The 22,517-nt window shown below is 38.4% G+C and overlaps 1 protein-coding gene and 1 pseudogene across 2 annotated transcripts; both read right to left on the bottom strand.

Moving 5' to 3' along the window:
• Positions 1-854: 854 nt before the first annotated feature.
• LOC307181327 (lysine-specific demethylase 4D-like) lies at positions 855-1,762 on the bottom strand (annotated as a pseudogene). The gene has a single exon. The product of its transcript is annotated as a lysine-specific demethylase 4D-like (transcript).
• A 290-nt stretch (positions 1,763-2,052) lies between these two features.
• On the bottom strand, positions 2,053-21,216 carry LOC307181329 (glutamate carboxypeptidase 2-like). Its single transcript, XM_079946616.1, has 6 exons — positions 20,899-21,216; positions 18,579-18,684; positions 15,374-15,560; positions 10,779-10,866; positions 5,467-5,584; positions 2,053-2,180 (listed from the first exon to the last, which is right to left on the bottom strand). The coding sequence occupies exons 1-6, from the start codon at positions 21,014-21,016 to the stop codon at positions 2,132-2,134; spliced, it is 666 nt and encodes a 221-aa protein (XP_079802742.1). The 5' UTR covers positions 21,017-21,216; the 3' UTR covers positions 2,053-2,131.
• Between the last annotated feature and the right edge of the window lie 1,301 nt (positions 21,217-22,517).

Genomic DNA, 22,517 nt, shown 5'->3' with positions numbered 1-22,517 from the left:
GGAGGGGTGGGATAGGGAGGGTGGGAGGGAGGGAGACGCAAGAGGGAAGACATATGGGAACATATGTATATGTATAACTGATTCACTTTGTTATAAAGTAGAAACTAACACACCATTGTAAAGCAATTATACCCCAAAAAAGATATTAAAAAAATAATAATAATAAAAAAAAAAGGAAAAAAAAGAAAAAAAAAGAAAAAGAAGAGGCTGCAAGGGAGGTGATAGGGAAGGAGAACTGAATAGAGAATTGTTATTACTATCCAGAGTAATAGGCTTTCCGGAATTTCCCATACCAACGACAAAACTTCATAATGGACAGAGTCAGCTTCCCCTGGGGGTCACCCTCTCTGCCATGATGAGGAAGGAAAGCTTCTGTAGCTCTGGAGAGGGGCCAGGGAAGGGGGCCTCACAGTCTGGTGACAATGCAGACCTCCCCAAGTCTCCTTTCTTCTCTACAGTGCATGCCAGGGACCCGGCCCATCTTCCTCACCTCTTCATGCCCACACTCATCTTATTGTTCCATCTCCAAGCCTGGCTGGAAAGGAAGATAAAGCCTCCCCACATTCCTATTTCCGTGCTGCTCCAAGAAAACAAAGTCTCCATTCCATATTGCTTCAGGAAAACAGAAGACACACACACACACACACACACACACACACACACACACACAATGTCAGTACCATACAAAGCTCTGCTCTTAATGTTACTATTCTAACATACAACCTCCTTCGCAGCTGGTAATTACAGGTCCCTTTTAGAGTCCCCACCCAACCACCCATTTTTAATATCCTAAGGGTGCTCACCTGAAATCTCCCTTATTCTGACGAAGATCTTTCCAAACGTCATGCAGAGCCCTAGTCCCAGGCCACTTTGCCATAATCGATCCAGCGCTGGGTGGCAAAATTGATGGCTTCCGCGCAGTTGAAGCCAGAGTGGTAGCCATAGGAAAACGTCACCATGAACTCTCCAGCCTCCTGAGTGACCCGACCGAAGATGATGCCGTTGTCCTTGAGGACCTTGGGCGAGAGGAGAGCCACCTTGTGCCACAGGAAGGCCTCACAGCCCCGCGAGCTGCCCGGGAAAAGCTCCCTGGCCAGGCGTTCCAGGCACTGGCCGTACTCCTGGGGCACCGCGTACCAAGTCTTGGGCTCCCTGAAGTGCAGGTAGTTGATGCTGTAAAGGTCCATGTCCTCCGTGTGCCAGGCGAAGGCGGTCTTCCACATGCCGAAATACAGGCAGGGGGTGTTGACGCCTTCGATGACCACTCCGCACTCCTGTTCCAGCAGGTCCTGAATGGTTCCCAGGTGTCCGAGGTTCCACTGCTTCGTGTTTTCATCGAATAAGGAGCCACTGACGTCCGCACCGTATACTGGTGAATCATAGGGGCATGTTTTCCAATATTTTCACTCCAGATCCTCAAAATCAGAGTAGAATGCAGTCTGGTGTCATTCACTGTTTGTTAAGCGGCGATATTCGCTCACGGTCATGGCTTTCTTCTTTTTGTGGTGCTGAGTAAACACACCTGCCTGCCCAGTGGTCACCTGCTGCAGGGGAGCGGCTATTAAGATGTCATCGGTATCATCGTACATCTGTCCGGCTTTCCGTCCTTCGGTGGAATTACCTTGGCTAGGCCAGCTCGGTGTGCACCTTGCCACTCCATGTAAACAATATATTTGCTGAAATCTTCAAATTCTTCCATGGTTGGGTGGACGATCGTAATCTTACAACTTGGGTTCTGGCTCCCAAAGTGCTTAGACTGCATGGCGGCAACAGAATAAGCAACGGACTGCCAGCTTCTTAGGTATGCTTTGGATACCTGAGAATGCTGGGGAGTAACCTCTTCCCTATACTTCCTTTATTTTTAAAGAAGTTTTGATAGAGCTGAGAGGCAGGAACTCAGACTTGAACTTTTAAACAAACGAGGTGGTATCTTCTCCAGGCTTGTCAATCCACCAGAAGAACTCCACTCTTGTCAGCATTTTGGAGCCAAAGGAAATCCAGTATTTCCCAGAGGAGACGGCTCTCCGAGCCAAGTCCTGCCTCAGCCTGCAGCTCTGTGAGTTTCCTCTGTTGGGGGTATAAGTGCCTGAGACCTCTCCAGATTCCCAGGCTTGAGTGCATGGGTGGTTTCTCACCTGACTGTAGCAGAAAGTCTCTTCATGGAAGTTTCCAAGCCAAACCTAAAGAAAGTACAAAATATTGAAAATAAGTGGATGACAGAACAAACTGAGTTAACATCAAGTAAAAGAAAACTGTATAGCAATCTTAATTTCAAAGTTTGAATTTAAGGGCAAAAAGTACACTCTTTTGGTAGGCATGTAAACTGGTGCAGCTACGGTGCATACTATGGAAAACAGTACGGAGGTTCCTCAAAAATTGTAACTAAAACCACCATATGATGCTGTAGTCTCACTTCTGGGTATATAGCTAAAGGAAATAAAAACAGAATATCAAGGAGCTATCTGCCCTCCCACATTCACAATGGATAAGATATGGAAACAACCAACATGTCCAGCGATGGTTGAATGGATACAGAAGATGTGGTACATAGATACAATGGAATACTACTCAGCCATAAAAAGAATGAAATTTTGTCATTTGCAACAATATGGATGGTCTTGGAGGGTATTATGTCCAGTAAAATAAGACAGAGAAAGACAAATATGGCGTGGTATCACTTATATGTGGAATGTTAAAAAAAAAAAAAAGAGTAAAACGTACAGAACCAGAGTAGAAAAGTGGTTGTGGGGGAGGGCAGGGAAGGGAGGGTAAAAGAGTACACAGTGAATAAAGTCTCAGGAGCTAATGTTAACCATGGTGATTATAGTTGATAACAATGTGATGAATAGTTGAAGTTTTCCAGAAGAGTAGGATTTAAATGTTCTTACCAAAAAAAGTAAATATATGAAGGAAATGTGTTAATTAACTAGAGTGGGAAATCCTATCACAATGTATACCAAATCACCACAAAGTTGACTGAATATTTTACAGTTTTAAAAGTCAATTATACAGCAATAAAGCTGAAATTTAAAAATAAAGTATTAGGACAAATCGTAAGACAGAAAAAGAGGAATTAAAACTTAACTGAACAGTAAGGACACTAAGCAAGCTTGAAAAGAAAGGAGTTAAGCACTCAACTCAAGAAATTGGATGGCTTAATCCAAAAGATAAATTAGGGAAAGAAAAACAATGAAATAAGCTGAAACAATTACAAAAGAAAACATAACAACCAATAGAAATGATGACTGAAACCAAAATGCAATTTGTAGACCATGAAAAGTGTAAAAACATAAGCATAAGAGAAAAGAGAAAATAGTACAAGTATATCATGTTATAGTAAAACAGGGGACGCAAATAAAAATCTACCATTATAGAAAGAGTGCCTATGTAAAGAAAACCAGGAAAAAAGTACAGAACGCAAATAGACACATCCTTAACAAGCATTATCCTTAATGTGTAAAAACCTGAAACATTCTAATTAAAATCTAATCATTAATTTGCATTGAGAGACAAATTATTAGAAATACAGGGTTCACTCAGAATGGGAGAAAATATTTGCAAATGAAGCAACTGACAAAGGATTAATCTCCAAAATTTACAAACAGCTCATGCAGCTCAAATTTATAAAAACAAACAACCCACTCCAAAAATGGGCAGAAGACCTAAATAGACATTTCTCCAAAGAAGATATACAGATTGCCAGCAGACACATGAAAGAATGCTCAACATCGTTTATCATTAGAGAAATGCAAATCAAAGCTACACTGAGATATCATCTCACACCGGTCACAACGGCCATCATCAAAAACTCTACAAACAATAAATGCTGGAGAGGGTGTGGAGAAAACGGAACCCTCTTGCACTGTTGGTGAGAATGGAAATTGATACAGCCACTATGGAGAACAGTAAGGATGTTCCTTTAAAAACTACAAATAGAACTACCATACAACCCAGCAATCCCACTACTACGCATATACGCTGAGAAAACCATAATTCAAAAAGAGTCATGTACCAAAATGTTCATTGCATCTCTTTTTACAATAGCCAGGACATGGAAGCAACCAAAGTGTCCATCAACAGGATGAATGGATAAAGCAGATGTGGCACATATATACAATGGAATATTACTCAGCCATAGAAAGGAACGAAACTGAGTTAGTTATTTGTAGTGAGGTGCAAAGACCTAGAGCCTGTCATATAGAGTGAAGTAGGTCAGAAAGAGAAATACAAATACTGTATGCTAACACATGTATATGGAATCTACAAAAAAAAAAAAAATTGTCATGAAGAACCTAGGGGCAAGATGGGAATAAAGATGCAGACCTACTAGAGAATGGACTTGAGGATATGGGAGGGGGAAGGGTAACCTGGGACAAAGTCAGAGAGTGGCATGGACATACATATGCTACCAAACATAAAATAGATAGCTAGTGGGCAGCAGCCACATAGCACAGGGAGATCCGCTTAGTGCTTTTTGACCACCTAGAGAGGCAGGATAGGGAGGGGGGGAGGGAGGCAGTTGCAAGAGGGAACAGATATGGGCACATATGTATAACTGATTCACTTTGTCATAAAGCAGAAACTAAAACACCATTCTAAAGCAATTATACTCCAAGAAAGATGTTAAAAAAAATAAAGAAATATAGGGTTCAATCAAGTTTCTGGACACTGATTAGCAAACAAAATCTATAGATCCCATACACCAGTTAACAATCAATTATAAAGTGAAAGAGTAAAAAGGTTTTAATCCCTTTAATAACAGAAATACATGGCCCCAATGAAGAAATCTAAAAATGATATGCATGCAATGCTTGTACTTTAAATGCATAAATAAATGTGAATTTTACCAGGGGAAAAAAGTTGCTTACTGGCATAAAATGTCATCCTTTTCATCTTTATGCTTTAAAGGAAAAAAAAAAGGCCATAAAAGTGCCTGCCTTCTGCCAGTCTAAAATCTTAATTCCAAATGATGATACACAGGACCCAGAAAATGGTTTCCTTGAAGGATTCAGCCTCTGAATGAAACAGGCTGTGCTCAAAGTCTGGCTATATATGTCCCACACCAATTTCAATTCAATCAGTACCACCCCAAATCTAATACCCTCATATCTAATCAAAATCTCTAATTTGATCCCACATATTTTTCAAGTCCCTTCCAACTGACACACTCCTTACCCAGTTCTAGAAACCCTCTCATTCCCATTACATCGCAGTTCACTAAATGAGGTGCTTTTTCCTGAAAATCTTCGTGATTTTTACCAAGAAAATATTAAGAAAAAAATTAACTTCACAAGTGGGAAAATAGTTTAAAAATAACAACTCAAGGAAAGGATATCCCAATGTATAGTACCCTCTCTCTCGCTCTCTCTCTCTCTATATGCATAAATAGTGTCACTTTTCAAAACTTCTGGTAGGAAAATAACTCTTTTGCTCATAAGCACAAATTACAGAAATAAAGTGACCTACCTTCTACCAACAAGATCCTGATTCCAGTTGGAGATAGTCAAGGACCCAGAGAGACAGTGTTCTCTGGGCAGCTGGCCTCCAAATGCAGACCCATGTCCTGACGGCTCTGGCTTTCTCCCTGGGCAAAGGTATAATTTGATGAGCACCAGTCAATGGTAATTGCTCTCGTTGGTCAGCCCACTTTGTCTGCGCCCCTTTGAGTTTTTAAACCAGTCTTACAGCGAACTAAGAGGTTGAAAATAAAAGGAGTGGGAAAGTCAAACCAAGCAATTATTAAACAAAAGAAACCTGGTCTAGCAGCAATTAATCTCGAATGTATTTATAAGGTAAAAGAAGGGCAGCTTATAGTTATGAAAAAGAAAAACTCGTGGGAAAGATTACAATGATGCACTTTATGCACCTAGACACATAGCACTGAGACACAGAACACAAAGACTGAGAATTACAAGGTAAAACTGACATATCTGCAATCATGGTGTGAGGTTTTGTTTTCAAACACCGTTCTTCCAGAAAGTGATACATGAGAAGAAAATTAATAATGTTATAAAAGTATAAACAATAAAGTTAACAACTTTGATTATATTTCCTGCAGCAACCACATAGCAAAATGCTTTTCAACACATATAAAACATTTACAAAAATTTACCGCTGTTAAGACCACATAATAAATCTCAATAAAAATTCCACAGAATCCATGTATCGAGTACCATCTTGATCAATCTTTTATTTCAATCATGAAATAAAATTGAAAGTCAATAATGAAAAAAGGGACCACCACCATATTTATTTAAAAATGAATATCCACGTAACACCTACAACAATATCCATATAATACCTAAAAATCTATTGATTTTTATGTTGTCTGCAAGTAGTCAGTAAAAACTAAACCAAAATACCTCAGAATTATTATTCTGGCCGTGTTCTTACCCATACCGCAGACACCCCCGCCCACCCCCTGCCCAGTCGTGGACTTGGCGGCTCGTGAAGCGCCTCCGTGCGCCCACCCAAAGGGGAGAGTCGATGGGTGGGGGTGACGCACCGTCGGCGGGAAAGCCTTCTCTAGCTGTCCGAGAGGAAGCCTTGGGATACCGGACCCAAGCCACTGCCCCTCTCAAGCGTGCAGTGGTCACGGTGGCCACTGCCAGAGCATGTGGGCAGAGGGCCTCGCCTTCGCAAGAGGGCTTGCGCATGCCCCGTGGTGGGGCCGAGCGCCGCTCTTCGCCTTTCACAGGCCGCGCCTCCCAGCTCTGAGTCGGGGGAGGGTCCCGCCAGGCCTGCATCCGGGGCGGGGCCGCGCGTATGCGTGTGCGTGCGCATGCGGGGACCCCGTTGGCGAGCCCAAGGGGGCGGGGATGCCCGGATGTCCCGGCTCCCCAGTCCCGCAGCCACAAGGAGCCCGTCGCGCCTGACCTCTCCGCGAGTCGCAGCGGAGTGTAAAAAAGTGTGAAAACATAAGCATAAGAGAAAAGAGAGAAAAGTACAAGCATATCACGTTATAATAAAACAGGGGACGCAGATAAAAATCTACCATTAGAGAAGGAATGCCTATGTAAACAAAAGCAGGAAAAAAGTACAGAACACAAATGTACAAATCCTTAACAAGCATTATCCTTAATGTGTAAATACTTGAAACATTCTCATTAAAATCTAATCATTAATTTGCATTGATAGACAGATTATTATAAATATAGGGTTCACTCAGAATGGGAGAAAATATTTGCAAATGAAGCAACTAACAAAGGATCAATCTCCAAAATTTACAACCAGCTCATGCAGCTCAACATTATAAAAACAAACAACCCACTCCAAAAATGGGCAGAAGACCTAAATAGACATTTCTCCAAAGAAGATATACAGATTGCCAGCAGACACATGAAAGAATGCTCAACATCGTTTATCATTAGAGAAATGCAAATCAAAGCTACACTGAGATATCATCTCACACCGGTCACAACGGCCATCATCGAAAACTCTACAAACAATAAATGCTGGAGAGGGTGTGGAGAAAACGGAACCCTCTTGCACTGTTGGTGAGAATGTAAATTGATACAGCCACTATGGAGAACAGTAAGGAGGTTCCTTAAAAAACTACAAATAGAACTACCATATGACCCAGCAATCCCACTACTGGGCATATACCCTGAGGAAACCATAATTCAAAAAGAGTCATGTACCAAAATGTTCATTGCAGCTCTATTTACAATAGCCAGGACATGGAAGCAACTGAAGTGTCCATCAACAGGATGAATGGATAAAGCAGATGTGGCACATATATACAATGGAATATTACTCAGCCATAAAAAGAAACGAAACTGAGCTATTTGTAAGGAGGTGGATACACCTAGAGTCTGTCATACAGAGTGAAGTCAGAAATAGAGAGACAAATACCATATACTAACACATATATATGGAATTTAAGAAAAAAAAGTGTCATAAAGAACCTAGGGGTAAGACAGGAATAAAGACACAGACCTACTAGAGAATGGACTTGAGGATATCGGGAGGGGGAAGGGTAAGCTGTGACAAAGCAAGAGAGAGGCATGGACATATATACACTACCAAACCTAAGGTAGATAGCTAGTTGGAAGCAGCCGCATAGCACAGGGGGATCAGCTCGGTGCTTTGTGACCACCTAGAGGGGTGGGATAGGGAGGGTGGGAGGGAGGGAGACACAAGAGGGAAGATATATGGGAACATATGTATATATATAACTGATTCATTTTGTTGTAAAGCAGAAACTAACACACCATTGTAAAGCAATTATACTCTAATAAAGATGTTAAAAACAAAACACACACACATTCGTAAACTGCATCTACTAGAACTGTTACAATTAAAAAGACAGACAGTTTCAAATGTTAGCGAAAATGTGGAGCAACTGAAACTCTCATACATTCTTGTAAGAGTGTATAATTAGAGAGTCACTTTAAATAACTTCTTTGAGAAATAATGTTATGCAGAATTATGCCCTATGGCAGAACAATTACACTCCTAGGTATTTACCCAAGAAAGATGGAAACATATGTCCACAAAAACACCTGCACAAAATTGCTCATAGCAGCTGAATCTAGGTAGCCCATATGGGACACAGTCCAGCTGTTTGTAAATAGGAGAATGAATAAGCAATTTGTAGAACAGTCCCATAATAGAATTCTACTCAGCAAGTAAAGGGAAGAAACTATTAACACACACAATAACATGACTAATCTCTAATCGTACTGAGTGAGAGCAGCAAGGCAAATGATGAGGGAAAATCATAAATTTTTCTATGACCGGGAAATCAATCTAAGAAAGGAAAAGAATAGTATGCCCGCTTTGTGGTAGGCCTTTCCCAATGTGCAATGTGCATCTGTATTGTACATTAACCAGACCTCCTCAAACAGGAGGATGTAATCAACCTTTAAGAAAAATGGTTGCTTTATTCAGACACCAACGTTGTAGTTTTAAGGTTATTTTAATTTCTTTTTCATCCGATACAGGGAGCTGTATTGACCAAAACATAGTTGATCAACTTTATGTAGAATGCTAACCTGTCAATATAACACAGAAATTCTTTGTCTCAGAAATGTATAAAATTGCATCTCTAACTCCTGACCAATGGAACAGTTCTCAGAGCTTCTGCAAATCTGTTCCCTGGGTTATAATCCTCAGTTTGACTCAAATAAAATTCTCTTTTCTTTCTTCTTAGCTTGACTGTTATTTGATTTTCCACCAACACACAAAAGAATAGTTACTATCTGATTCCATTTATATGAAGTTCAAAACCAAACTAATCAATGATGACAGATATCAGGAAGTGGTTGCTTCTAGGGGGATATGGTAAAAATTGACCAGAAAGGGGCACCAGAGAACTTTCTGGAGTCATAGAAATGTCCTATATCTTACTTTGAGTGATATAGATACATGCAATTTTAAAAATGTATTGAATTAACTCAAGACCTGTGCATTTTGTTACATGTAAACTGCACCTCAAAATAAAAACACATTTTCTGTCATTTCTTCAGATTTAAGAAAAATAAGAGCTATTTTTCCTTTTTTCCGTAAATAAATAAATAAGTAAATTCAATTCTAAATGTAAACTTTTTACTTAGGATGTTTCTGATGATAGTCAAGCGCTTATCTCCCTATTGAGTGATACTTCAATATGCCCAATTGTCTGTTAGCAACTTCTTGGAATATATCCTAGGCACCTCAAACTCAGTATGTCCAAAACTGAATCTACTTAATGTTAAATATTATGGTAGGAGACATAACATTTTAAAAGACATTAATAAATTATATTCAACTGTTTCAAATTTAACTTTCTTATAAAAAAACAAAGTACTATGCAAGAATCTGGGGATTTACTGTAAAATCTCAGATGATAGTTGTACACACTGCTTTATTCCTTTTTTTTTTTTTTTTTTTTGCGGTACACGGGCCTCTCACTGTTGTGGCCTCTCCCATTGCAGAGCACAGGCTCCGGACGCGCAGGCTCAGCGGCCATGGCTCACGGGCCCAGACGCTCCGCGGCATGTGGGATCCTCCCGAACCGGGGCACGAACCCGTGTTCCCTGCATCGGCAGGCGGACTCTCAACCACTGCGCCACCAGGGAAGCCCCCACACTGCTTTATTGAGTAAACCACATAACATTTTCTAAAAAGGACATTCATACTCTTCACTTGAAAATGTCAACAATTTCAAATTCTCATTCAAGTTCTTTGAAAATTAATCCAAGTTATACAGTGGTAGTAAGATATGTAGTATTTTCATACAATGGAAATTACTTGGCAATAAAAAGGAACAATCTACTGATAAATGCAAAACATGTGAATTTCACAGACCCTATGCTTAGTGAAAGAAAATAGACACAAATGATTACATGCTATCAATTCTATCTATATGAATTTCTAGTATAGGCAAAACTAATCAAAGGTGGCAAAAAAAAAAAAAATCAGAAGAATGATTGCCTTGAGAGTGTGTGGAGTTGATTGAGAAGGGGCTTAAAAGTACTTTCTGCAGTGATAGTAGTATTCTATATGTTGATGGGGTTTGCATTACACAGGTGTATGCGTTTGTCAAAAGTCCATAAATGTACATTTTGGATTTCTCCATCTCAGTGTAGTAAATTTTATCTTAAAAAACACTATGAACACAAAATAGTATGTATTCCTTTTTATTACTAAGAAATTCTATTTCTTAAATGTAAAAAAAGATGAATTTGGATTACATCAAAAACCTTCTTAATACCTCTTTAATTATTGCTTGTATGTATAAGGAAGTTCTCTTTGTTATTTTTATTTTATTGCATGCATTTTTACCTCTGGCATACCTTGTGGAGAAAAGGCACTAAACGGTGGAACATCTGAAACATTTTCATATCCTGGAGGAGGTGGTTCAAATAATGATGTGTTGAAAATCTAGAGAAACAAAATATAATAATCAGAGGCAAATCAGGTAAAGTTTCATTACTATGACCAAACAAGGAAATGTGTACTATCTCTTTCTGTCAGTAGATGGTTAATGAAGCCTTTGGTATTTTAAAGATACAGATCAAAGAGCCAGCACTGTGCTAGAGGCTATGAGGATTTCATGAGATGATAAACTTAGAGACCCTTAGAGGATGTATAAGCACTAGCTTTAGATTTAGAAGGAAAACTTTAATTCCCAAATAAAAAAAACAGTGTACAATATTCTTAGTCACTTATAAAAATGCTAAGATAATTCCTTGGGAGCAAATTAATGTTAAATTCACTTTGAACCAAATATAATATAATCTTTTAAGTGTATCACTGACATTGTTAAGTAGGAATCAATTTTTTTTTAGGTTCCAAACCACTACCTCTAAAAGAGAGCTCCAAGCTACAGGAAGAAGAAACTGACAGAATTCCAAAGGGAAATAAAAATAATCCGCCACTATAGTGAGATAATCTAACATTCCTTTCCCAGCAATTAATAAAGATTGCAGACAAAATAAGACTACATCAAGGATAAAGGCGATTTTAGCCAAACAATTAACAAACTTGAACTAATGAACAAATATAAGATCATTAAACTCAACAGCTGAATACATTGTTTTCAAATAAACACAAAATATTTATAAAAATTGACCACATAATAGGCTATAAAGGAAGCCTCAACAATTGCCAAATGACTAGTGTCATACAAACCACATTATCTGATCACAATGTAGTTAAGTTAGAAAATCAGATCAAACCGATAGTGGAATAACTTTTAAATTTGGAATTTATAAATACCCCTAAATACCTCCAAGGCTCCAAGATGAAAACATAGAAATTAGAAAATATTAAGATATTAATGATAACTAAAACACTTCTCCAAACTTGTGAGATCTAGTTGAAGTGGCTCTTAGAAGGAAATTTATGGTTTTAAATATTCATGTTAGAAAAGAAGAAAGGTTGAACATCAATAAATTAAGTATTCAACTGAAAATGTTACAAAGAATAGCAAAATAGACACCAGGAAGGTAAAAGAGGAGATTATATTAAGTAAGAACAGAATTAATGAAACATAAAACGTATATACAAGAAATGATTGCCAAAGCTGAAGGTTTATTCTTTGAAAATACAGGTAAAATTGACATATCCCTGTCAATGTCCATAAGAAAAAAATATAAGGTAAGCACAAATAAATAATATTAAGAGTTGAAAAAAAGTCATAGCTATAGATGTCGCACAGATTCAAAAAGGTAATAAGAAAATACTAGGAAGAACTATGCCAATAATTGAAATCTTAGATGAAATGGAAAAATGCATTTTAAAAAATTTATTAAAACTGACATAAGGATGCATTTTTTAAAATCTAAATAGTCCTATAACAATAAAAAATATTGAATCAGTACTTTAAAATCTCCCACAAAACAAAGTATCAAAACCAACTGCTTTTACTTTGAGTTTGAAAGGTGAAAGTAAAAGATTAAGTATAACACAACCTATTTCAGAGATTAAAAACTCAGCTCATTTTATAAGGCAGGTCTAATCTAGAAATTACACCCCAATAGGCAAATTGCAGAAATACAGGCCAAACATGCCATGAATATAAACTGAATATATATAGATATATGAGTTGAAAACTCTACTACTGACTAATATTACAAATTTCAAAAATGTAAGATTAGTCTAATATTAGAATATCATTTAATATAATTATCATTGTGAAAAAGAAAAATTATACGCTCATCTCAAAAGATATCCAAAAAAAAGAAAAAAAGTGCTGATAAAATTCAACATAAATCCATGACAAAAAGTCTTAGTAAACTTGGAAAGGAAGTGAATTAACGTAACCTGATACAAATATCAAAATTAAGGTGAAACATTAAAAACATTCAAGTCAAGGACACCTGCTATCACTACTCTTTTTTCATGTTAAACTATAAGTCCTGGTCCATGCAGTAATGCAAAGGGTTGTGGGAGATGGGGAGTGACTCTGAGCTGACATTATATTGTACTGACTAGAGCACCAGTTACCTACTTCTGATGCTGATAGAACCTAAAATGACACCAAATCAACTACTACTCTTCAAAAATTCCCATATCTTCCATCTTTCCCATCATTTTTCTGTGGTCCACATAGGGTACAAGTTCAGCTGAATCACTGGGAAAGATTATAAGAAAAACTATACTAAAGTGCAATGAAAATCCATCTAGAGACAAAGTCATCCCATCAGCAAGTCTTTCAGCCAGGGAAGTACTCAAGCTCGTCTCACTTGATTTGCCTTTATGGTAATCTTCAATTTTACAGCACCACTGAGCAGGTGGATTTTACATCAGGTTTATGAGTTATTCTAACAACTAGGAAAAGTTTCTTAAGGTGACGGAAAAGAGTCTTTTGGGTGACTTTATCAAAGGTAGACAATACACCAGTGAGCACTGCTCACTATCCTAAATTCACTAATATAGTCTCAAATTATGTATTCTGAGTATAACTAAAATAATTTTGGTTTACAAATTTCTATTTACTTTCTGTGACATAAAAAAGGTAATATATATAGTTCAATCCATATGGCACATTATACTTATGTAAACAAAGATAAAATAATGCATATAGTATTAAAAATATTTCTTGCAGAATCTATAAAATTCTAATCATATTTGTTGCCTGTGGGAAGGGGAACTCCTCTGTGTCGTGCAGGAAAGTAAAAGTTTGCAGTTTACCACATAGCTTGGCTATTAATAGTCACAATAATTAAACTGGGAGATGGGGGCACAGTAAAAGAGCATTTGTAGTTGGGGTGAGAATAGAGCTGAACTGTCACAAGGTCAAAAGATAATTCCTGAATCTGAAACACAAGCAATGCAAGCATGTCATTTAAAGAAACAGAAATAAATACCAAAAGAATCAACTCAGTGTTGAACAGTGATTGCCTCAGGGAAGGGGGATATAGAGGGGCCCTTTGGAGAACTGTGTGATTCTTTATGTGCAGGTAAAACTTGGGTAAAAATAAAAATGATTTAATGATATAACTTCCAAAAAAGTTAATAAGCTTTTGGCAGCTAACACCATTCAGGAAAATCTCCAAAATGAAACTTCTACAAGATAGGTTTACATTGAGTGACAGGCTTTAGAAATTTCATAAGTGCTTATAATAGCAAAAAGAAACAATGAAATGAAATAAAAGCAAAGGTACAGTCAAAATTGGAAGTGAAGAGCAAGGAAAAAAGAAGAGAATTGAAAGTTTGCTATTTTCCTCATTGCACACAATTGCCAAATTTGACAGATCAAATTTGGTTTAAGTATGTGTATTTTTTTAACATCACCAATATTTTATTACATCATTAAATAATCTTCCTAAATATACATTTAAAGACCCCTTAATACTTAATTATATAGATATGCCCCCACTTATTTAATAAAGGTTATGGGACCATAGGAAGTATATCAGTATTCCCCATACCTACCTTAAAAATATTTTTAAAATTTTGAAATAGTTTGATAATATTTTTAACAGTTAAACTGTATTAACTACTATAATTGAAAATAGTGAATATGGAAACTTTCAACTCATATTAGGAAATTTAGCATGGGATTAAATCACTGACTGTAAAACAACCTATTAATATTAAGAAGAGGCTGATTCATTAGTCAATAAGGGGTGGTGATTAAAAATTTATATATACTTAAATCACATGACATTTTTAGTTGACTGATCAAACTGGACATATCTGAAGCTATATGCAATTTAGAAGGCCCAGCTAACAAAAGGACTGAAAGAAGCTATCCAGAGTAAAAGGGGCTACTTTAAATATGGTAGCTGTAAGGCAAATAGGGATGAATATTGAGTTGTATTTTATGAGCTTTCATATTGAATATATATCATGATAAGAAATACCTCAATTACTTGTATTATCTTCTCTCCCAAGTGTCCTAACTAGCAAAGAAGATTGTAAATTCTTTAGTGTAGATATAATTCTATAGTATTTCTCTCCAAATTCTCCTCCTTCCAAATGCCCACACCCAAGTTCTGGGCACAGAGCTGAACACATGATCATATGAGATTTAATCATTAAGTACCAATAAAAACCTGCTAGCTCAAACAGCACTTCTCTGAATTTTCTAGCATCTTCAAATCTATGCATGATCTCTTATAGTCCAAACCTTTCAAAAATGTATCAATTTAGTTGCTTAGAAGTTTACTAATATATCATATTTTATATTAGTGTACAATACTAAAACACAGAAAACAGCAAATGTCATCAAACATCAATTTTTCAGAATCTTACCAACATCACATAAATTCAAACATCATAAGAAAGAGTTGGCACCAGTAATAAGATTATAAAAGGCATCATTCACAAGTGTCAATATTGATTTCTATCCGTATTTGGACATGGTAGAGGGCATTCTTTCACATAAGGTATTTCAAAATAGTAGACCAGAGGGGCTTATTTTTTCTTTCTTTCTTATTACCTCATTTCCATCTTCATCAATTATTGAGATGTAGTTGGGATGAGTCTTATTTGGATAGGACAACAGGACATCATAATGGGCTAACTCAACAGAATCCAGGCCAAATTCTTTCCACTGAGATTGAATTTGCTTTGCAAGCTGAAAGTTTTGTTCTGTTCCAGCTAAATGTGGTATCCGTGTAAAATTGCTGTTGAAAAAAAATTGAAAGTGGTTAGAAATTTTTAGTCAGACTTTATCTTAAATCAACAACCAAATAAGGCTGATTTACATTAAAAAAAATTTTGAGGTGTTATACTTTACAAAAGCAAAGTGGGGGCTTCTCTGGGGGCACAGTGGTTGAGAGTCCGCCTGCCGATACAGGGGACACGGGTTTGTGCCCCGGTCCGGGAGGATCCCACATGCCGCGGAGCAGCTGGGCCCTTGAGCTATGGCTGCTGAGCCTGCGCGTCTGGAGCCTGTGCTCTGCAATGGGAGAGACCACAATGGTAGGAGTCCCACGTACCACAAAAAATAATAATAATAATAAATAAAAAATAAAGGAGAGAAGGAATTATATATGTTGCTAAAGAAAAAAAAAACCCTCCCCTGAAAGCCACCTGGGATTTCTGGTCTTTTGAGCATAAGCTGTCTGTTCTCCCTATTTGACGCCCTACAGTAAATGCTGGACTCCTTCACCTCAACCTGTTGTCAGTAGACTGGCTTTGCTGCACAGCAGGCTAGCAGACCCAAGTTTGGTTAGGTAACATTATGAGTGAAATTCCTGGTACAAGTTTTGTCATTCCCACCAAGATGCAATGGTGTTCTATGATCAGGTTTAGAACCCACTCATTTGGAGCAAAGTTAATCCTGAAAATGATGAGTAGGAAAAAAGATTTGTTTCCAAGGATAAATAAATCAACTGGCCACAAAATCAGTGCATTACAGGTTTTGCCACTAACTTGTTGTGTAATCCTGGCCAAGTCTTCAATTTCTCATCCATACATGGGGAGAATATTGCTACCTCACTAATTCACAAAGATTTGAGGCTCAGTTAGACAACTGCTAAGAAACAGAAGTTCATTTTTTTTTTGTTTTAATCAATTGAGAAGTGTGTCACACTGTCTTGATTCTATTAGAATATCCAGTTATTTTCTAATAAGAAGAATAATTTACAAACTATCCAAAATAGCCAACAACATGTATTAACAAAACAAATAGGCTCATACATCTCTGTCTGGCTAGAAAAGTTTATATATGTTCCAAGGATCATTATGTTATCTCAGTTAATAAAGGGAGCTATTGGTATTCCTGTTTTCATACATTGCATCTGGTTTACAAATGCACAGTGCTTGGAGAAGTTAGATGACCTAAAGACAGCCAGTGAAAGACGGAACTGGTATTCAAATGTAGATCAGTGAAAGCTAAGACACTCTTCTGAAATAATCTTGTCTTTCAGAACAGGGTGGAGAAGGAAATTCCCTCTAAAGACATGCAAAATAGTGAACAGATCTGAGAATTTAACTAGATGTTACAAAACAAAAGGGAAAACTAGGACAACCTTGCACCCCAAGGGAGACTGAAAAGGCAGCCCCTACTTAATGCGCTGCCCCAGCCACTATTGAGAGTCAGGTGACTTAGAAGTAGTAGAGAATTTTTAGTAGTAAAGCAAAGGATTAGAAAGGGGAAAAAGACAGAGGATCTGAGGCTTTAATGACCCCTAACCTAAGGGTCTAAATAGACTGAAAGCACTCTGATGGACAAATGGCAAATTGGAATTCTGGAGAGTCCAGGAGGCTTCTGGAGGTTCCGTGGTCCTTGGAGGGGTGAGTGGGGGGTTCTGTTAATCTCTTTCTTTTGTTTGTTAATGATGCAAATCCTTGAGTTCTAAACAGTTAGAGGAGCTTGGTCAAGGCCACGGAGAATAAGCAAGAAGCTGACAGCCCAGAAAGTGAGCTAGAGGCAGGCATTCATTTTATTTCTTTGCTGGTCACTCCATCTCACAGGTTAGAAAAGGAAAAATGAAGCAGAGGCAGCACCCCTGTCTAGGAGTGAAGATTATATCTCACCAGACTTCCACTTTTATTATACCTATTATACATAATTATAGTAAAAGAAGTGCAAGAGGCAGAAGGATTTCCACAAAATTTAAGCTTCTGGGTCTCTCACTTGAAATGGCCCTTCCAAAGACTTGATAGATGCCTTAGCAAATTTTATTCATAGTTTTAATTCTATCGTAATTAAATAGACATATGTGTTTGTATGACTATGTGTAGGTACATCTATACATATATATACTTACTTGACTGTTTTTACATAAAATTATAACTTGTATTCACTAAGGAGTCCTTTAATCGTTATCAGGACTTCAAGTATGTCACTTTGAAAAAGCTAAGCATTCCAATCAATTATTCAATAAAAGTGTTTTATTTTTAGTTGCCTTGCAAATACTTTTTAAAATTTACTCATTTACCTCTTTTTCCCTACACCAGGGATAGCTATTTCAGGAAATAGGGAGCTGGTTTTTACACTAGGTCACATATATGCTCTCTAATTTCATGCTCATCAGAACAATATCACTATCCCCATTTTATAGAGGTGAAAATGATGGCTCAGGAAGGTTAAGTATTCACTCAAAGTCACTTTAATATCAGTGGGCGAAGATGGAATTTAAACTTGCGTATGTCTGACTTCGAAGTCCAAAATTTATTCTTTTGACTAAAATATACTCTCTTCCTCTGAAACAGGAGTCAGCAAACTATGTTTCACTGACCAAATCCAGCTCACTTCCTTTCTTTGTACAGCCCACAAGCTAAAAATGGTTATCACATTTTAAATAGGTGAAAAAAATCAAGAGGAATAATATTTTGTGACATATCATTTATATGAAATTTAAATTTCAGTGCCTACAAATGAAGTTTTATCGAAACTGTCACACTTATTCAATTACGTATTTACTATCACTTTTTTGGTGCTACAATAGCAGAGCTGAGTAGCTGGGACACAGATCAGCTGGCATACAAAAGCTGGACCTTTACAGAAAAAGTTTAGTGACACCTGCTTTAAAACATCTATCATGATAAAGTTCAGCTGAAGGTACAATCCTCTCCAGATGAAACATGATACAAGATCTTCAGTAATAAAACCTTTTTAAAAAGTCAGTTTCTGTTTATGAAATATTGAATCAAAACTTCTAAACAGAATAGTAAACTTTTAAGTATATGCTTACTACAAGAACGTCTTGATGTTCTCTGCTTTCAATTCATCCAAAAATGCTTTCTTCACATTATGCCGTGGAATGTTAGTAGCTTCACTGGAGGATTTTGTAAACCATCCTGTAAAATACAAACAAATATAGGAATGAGATTTGAGCTTATAGACAGGGCCTATTTTTTCTTATTATTGTATTTATCATATATAAAACATCAATGACCTCTGGTATTAACTGAGATTTTCCAAAGTTTCATTGCTCTTGCCTACTTCCATTGGAAAAAAAATCATGCAGACACACTTAATTACAAATCAGTTGCAACATATTTTTAAATCCAATTTCAATAAGTATTGCTGTTATTCTAAGAAATGTTTTATGAAATTAGTGCTAAAATTGAAGATGGTTCAACTGATGGGAAAAATGAAGGCAAAGAGGAGATCCACCTTCTTTCTCTTTAAAGCTTCTATCCTCAGTGACGACGCCTCTGCTGACCCAGAATAAGCATTTAGTAAATGTTTGTAATGAATTATTTATGAGTATATTTCAAGTACATAAATTATCTCAAAGAGCTGAAGGCAATTCAGAATTGTAATTTGTTCTGGTTCTGAAACTAAAGCAAAATAAGTTTAAATATTTTGTGCTTGCAGTTGAAGTAGGCTTCAAAAGTTCAACTTCAGAGAGCTACAGTGAAACTCCAATTCACCCAACATCTCTGCAAGACACACAGTGAACACAGAGACTAGAGGCAATGGGTAGCCAGATCGCGTAGAGCCATTAGCCCTGGTAGTTGGCTTCGTGACATAGTTTATTTAGATAAATGATATGATCTGTGCATAAAATGGTTACCTAAATCACCCAGCTAGCTTTCATGGAGCTTTCTAGTTATTAATCACATACACGTTACACACATGTATATATACACGCATATTGAAATAAATGGTTGGCAGCAAATGGAAATACAGTTCCACCAGTATGTAAAATAAAGAGACTTGGATTAGACTGTAGGATAAGGGTACTCAGAGGATGAAATGCTTGAATCGAGATCTGAAAAATGAGCTGGATAAAAAGGACGGAGGCCTGTGGGAGGGAGGGAGCAGAGAATCCTAGGAAAAAAATTAACAAACATTAATAAAGAACCCATAGCCACTGAGCAGTGAATATAAGGGTGGGGCTGAGGGCAATACTGGGACGAATAAAATGCTTTTAAAAGATGCAGAAGACTTTAATCCTCATGCTACCCTTGCCCACGTTGTACAGCTGAGAAAACTGAAACTCGAGTTGAAGTGTGCCTTTAACGAGCACACTTATCTAAGCCCCACAATAACCCTAATATCCACATGCTAGTTATGAGCAGAGTGTGGCTCAAAGGTTACACAACAAGCAAGAAGAGGCTGAATTTGAGCCAGCTTAGTTGGTCTACGCCCTGGTCTTCTAAATCCCAGAAAGGGGACCCAGAATTCAGAGTAGGGCCGAACTACCAGGCTATACCTTAATGCTAGTCCTGTGCATTAATGTCCAGTTAGAAGCATCTCCTCACCAGGAAAGAATTTTGAAAAAGTGCCAATACCCCAGTACTGTGCCAGGAGCTTTAGATGCTATTTCGTTTACGATTCCCACTAACTTACAGATAGTATTCTTACAAAGGTTGACAAACTGTGGCTCAGAGAGACTCGGTAACTCGCTCAAGGACACAGAGAAGTTGCAGAGTTAATATTAGAATTTAAAAGAGTCTCAGCGAATCTGTGCTGCCCCCTGGTAATCATGGAGAGTTGGGTTAAGTCTGCAAATCAGTACACAGGGGAAAACGCTCAAGAACTGCTATTAAGGATCTGTTCAGAGCACTGACAATGTCAGCCGGTTAGCTCCTAAATGTTCCTCTTTATTTACTCCCCAGGACGAAAGAATGAGAGAATAGGGCTCCCACGCAGCAGTGCCCTGAGTTCTACCTACTGTATACACGAAGCAGGTCCAGGCACAGGCACTAGATAAAGACCCCAAACAGGTAAGAGTCGTTTCTTGCAAAGCTCCTGGGACGACCTAGCAAATGCCCCCAGAGATCCGGCGCTCCTACTAAAACGTACCGATTGCTCGCAGGGCCCCAGCAGTTGGAACTTTCTCAAGTTCACTTTGAGTCTCTCCGTTCTACTCCTTACCCTGGGTGACTGTCTTAACAGTAGCCCGTCCAGCAACTTCCACCTAACTCGCGGGTGCTCGTCCCCACTTTCCCCCACCCCCCGGGAGACCGGGAGACCGGGAGACCAACAGCTGGCCCGGGAATCCCGCGAACCGCCAAACAGCCGGGTAGGCTCGGGGTTGTGCGTGGCGAGGGCCCCCGTACCGAAGAGGAAGCCGAGGACGAAGAGGCAGGCGGCCAGCACCAGGGCCCCAGCGCACAGCCAGCGCGGGCGGCGCCAGGCCACAAAGGTCGAGTCGGTTTCGCGCAGGAGATTCCACATCTCAGCGTGTGGCCGTCGGGGCCTCCGGGGACCGGTGTCTCTGCGGTGGCCACCCTGCTGCCTCGCGGGCGGCGGGGCAAAGGCTTCCTCCTTCGAGGGCCGCTTTTAGCAGTTCTGCAGCCTAGAGTCCACTCCCAGCCCAGTCCACTCGCACTGCCAGGGCACTCCAGGTTTCTCCGCCCCTGAAAGTATTTCTAGTTTACTCTCAACCAATCCCGGAGAGCAAGAGGCAGTATCAGTCCCCAGAAGAAGAAAACCCGGCCCCTTCGGAGGGGTGCTTAAAAAAAAGTTTAGCTTGAAAATTTCTAGCCCTTATTTTAAAATAAAGGAAAAGAAGGAAGAAAGGGAAGGAGGAAGCAAAGGACAAACTCTTCTCCTTTCTCCACTTCCAGACCACAATCCGATTCACAAAAAGAACACCAAGTACCCCGTAATTCAATAGAACGATCCTCTTTTGTCTGTCTAGGAAAATGCATGTTCCAGGCAAGTTGGTAGACTAAACTATTCCTCAAGAACTTTTTTCAGATCCGAAATCCTATTAAATACTATTATAGCCCTAAAAGGAGTAAAATCAAGTAGAAAACGGTGGTGTCCAGTTCTGGCACTGCTTTGGATATTCAGGGAGTGAATTTTGGTGTCAATGCCAGTTACCACTGTGCTCTTTTTCCTAATGAAGATCATTGATACTTATCAATTATTAGAGAATTATTCCTCCCTTTACATAGCACAACCATTTTTAAAGAAATATTATTGGAATTTGCTGAAGGCAGAGAGTACATCTCTTTATATATCAGAGCTGCCCTTGGCACTCTCTTACACTGTGGGTATGAAATCAGTCTTTGTTGAGTTAACCTGAAGAGTCAATCACACATAAATCTACCCCTGTTATAAATTCTTAAAAAATTATAACAATGATATCTAAAGGAGGACAATAACGATATGCTTTATCAACGATGTTCTTATAATCTGTAAGGGAGACTGCATGCATGGCCTCTAGCTAGGAGTGCTTTACGGAAGCATTGTATTTAAAAGAATCGTGAAGTACCAGCAGAGTTTGAACCAGGGGAGATGAGAAGAAACTTTGGGTCTGGGAGCCAGAGCGATAGTCAAGGAGTGGCAGATAGTTTGCTTTGGGAAAGGGAGCGCACAGGGAGAGAGCGAGGAGACACGGGGCTACATCATAGAGAATGTTGGGTACTCTGATAAAGAATTTCTGAGCTGAGTGAAGAGATGTGGGAAAATTAAAATGTTAACAGTGAACCAAGACAACTACTAGATGACTTAGGACAGGAAAGGAAGGAGTTTCTTCAGCCCTTTCTAACAATAGCTTATATTTATTAAATGTCTCCTAATGTTCCTATTGTTAAATCTAACCAGGAATGGTGGAAGAATAATACTTACTGAGCACTTTCTAAATGAGCCACTTTATATACATCAACTCGTTTAATCATCTAATCATCGCCACCCTTCGTGGTTGATACTATCACCCTTCCCATTTTAC

Source organism: Stenella coeruleoalba (assembly GCF_951394435.1).
Source record: "Stenella coeruleoalba genome assembly, contig: scaffold_287, whole genome shotgun sequence".
NCBI classification, from domain to species: domain Eukaryota; kingdom Metazoa; phylum Chordata; class Mammalia; order Artiodactyla; family Delphinidae; genus Stenella; species Stenella coeruleoalba.
This window is presented reverse-complemented; position numbering and strand designations above follow the sequence as displayed.

Bases quoted from the DNA above. Each gene is read 5' to 3' on its own strand.
- LOC307181329 (XM_079946616.1), bottom strand. From the start codon at position 21,016: ATGTGGAATCTCCTGCGCGAAACCGACTCGACCTTTGTGGCCTGGCGC. The intron at 15,561-18,578 runs GTAAGCATATAC...TTTTTTCAACAG, and splicing joins AACATCAAGACGTTCTTGTA to CAATTTTACACGGATACCAC. The intron at 10,867-15,373 runs GTAATAAGAAAG...TTGTTTCTCTAG, and splicing joins TTGATGAAGATGGAAATGAG to ATTTTCAACACATCATTATT.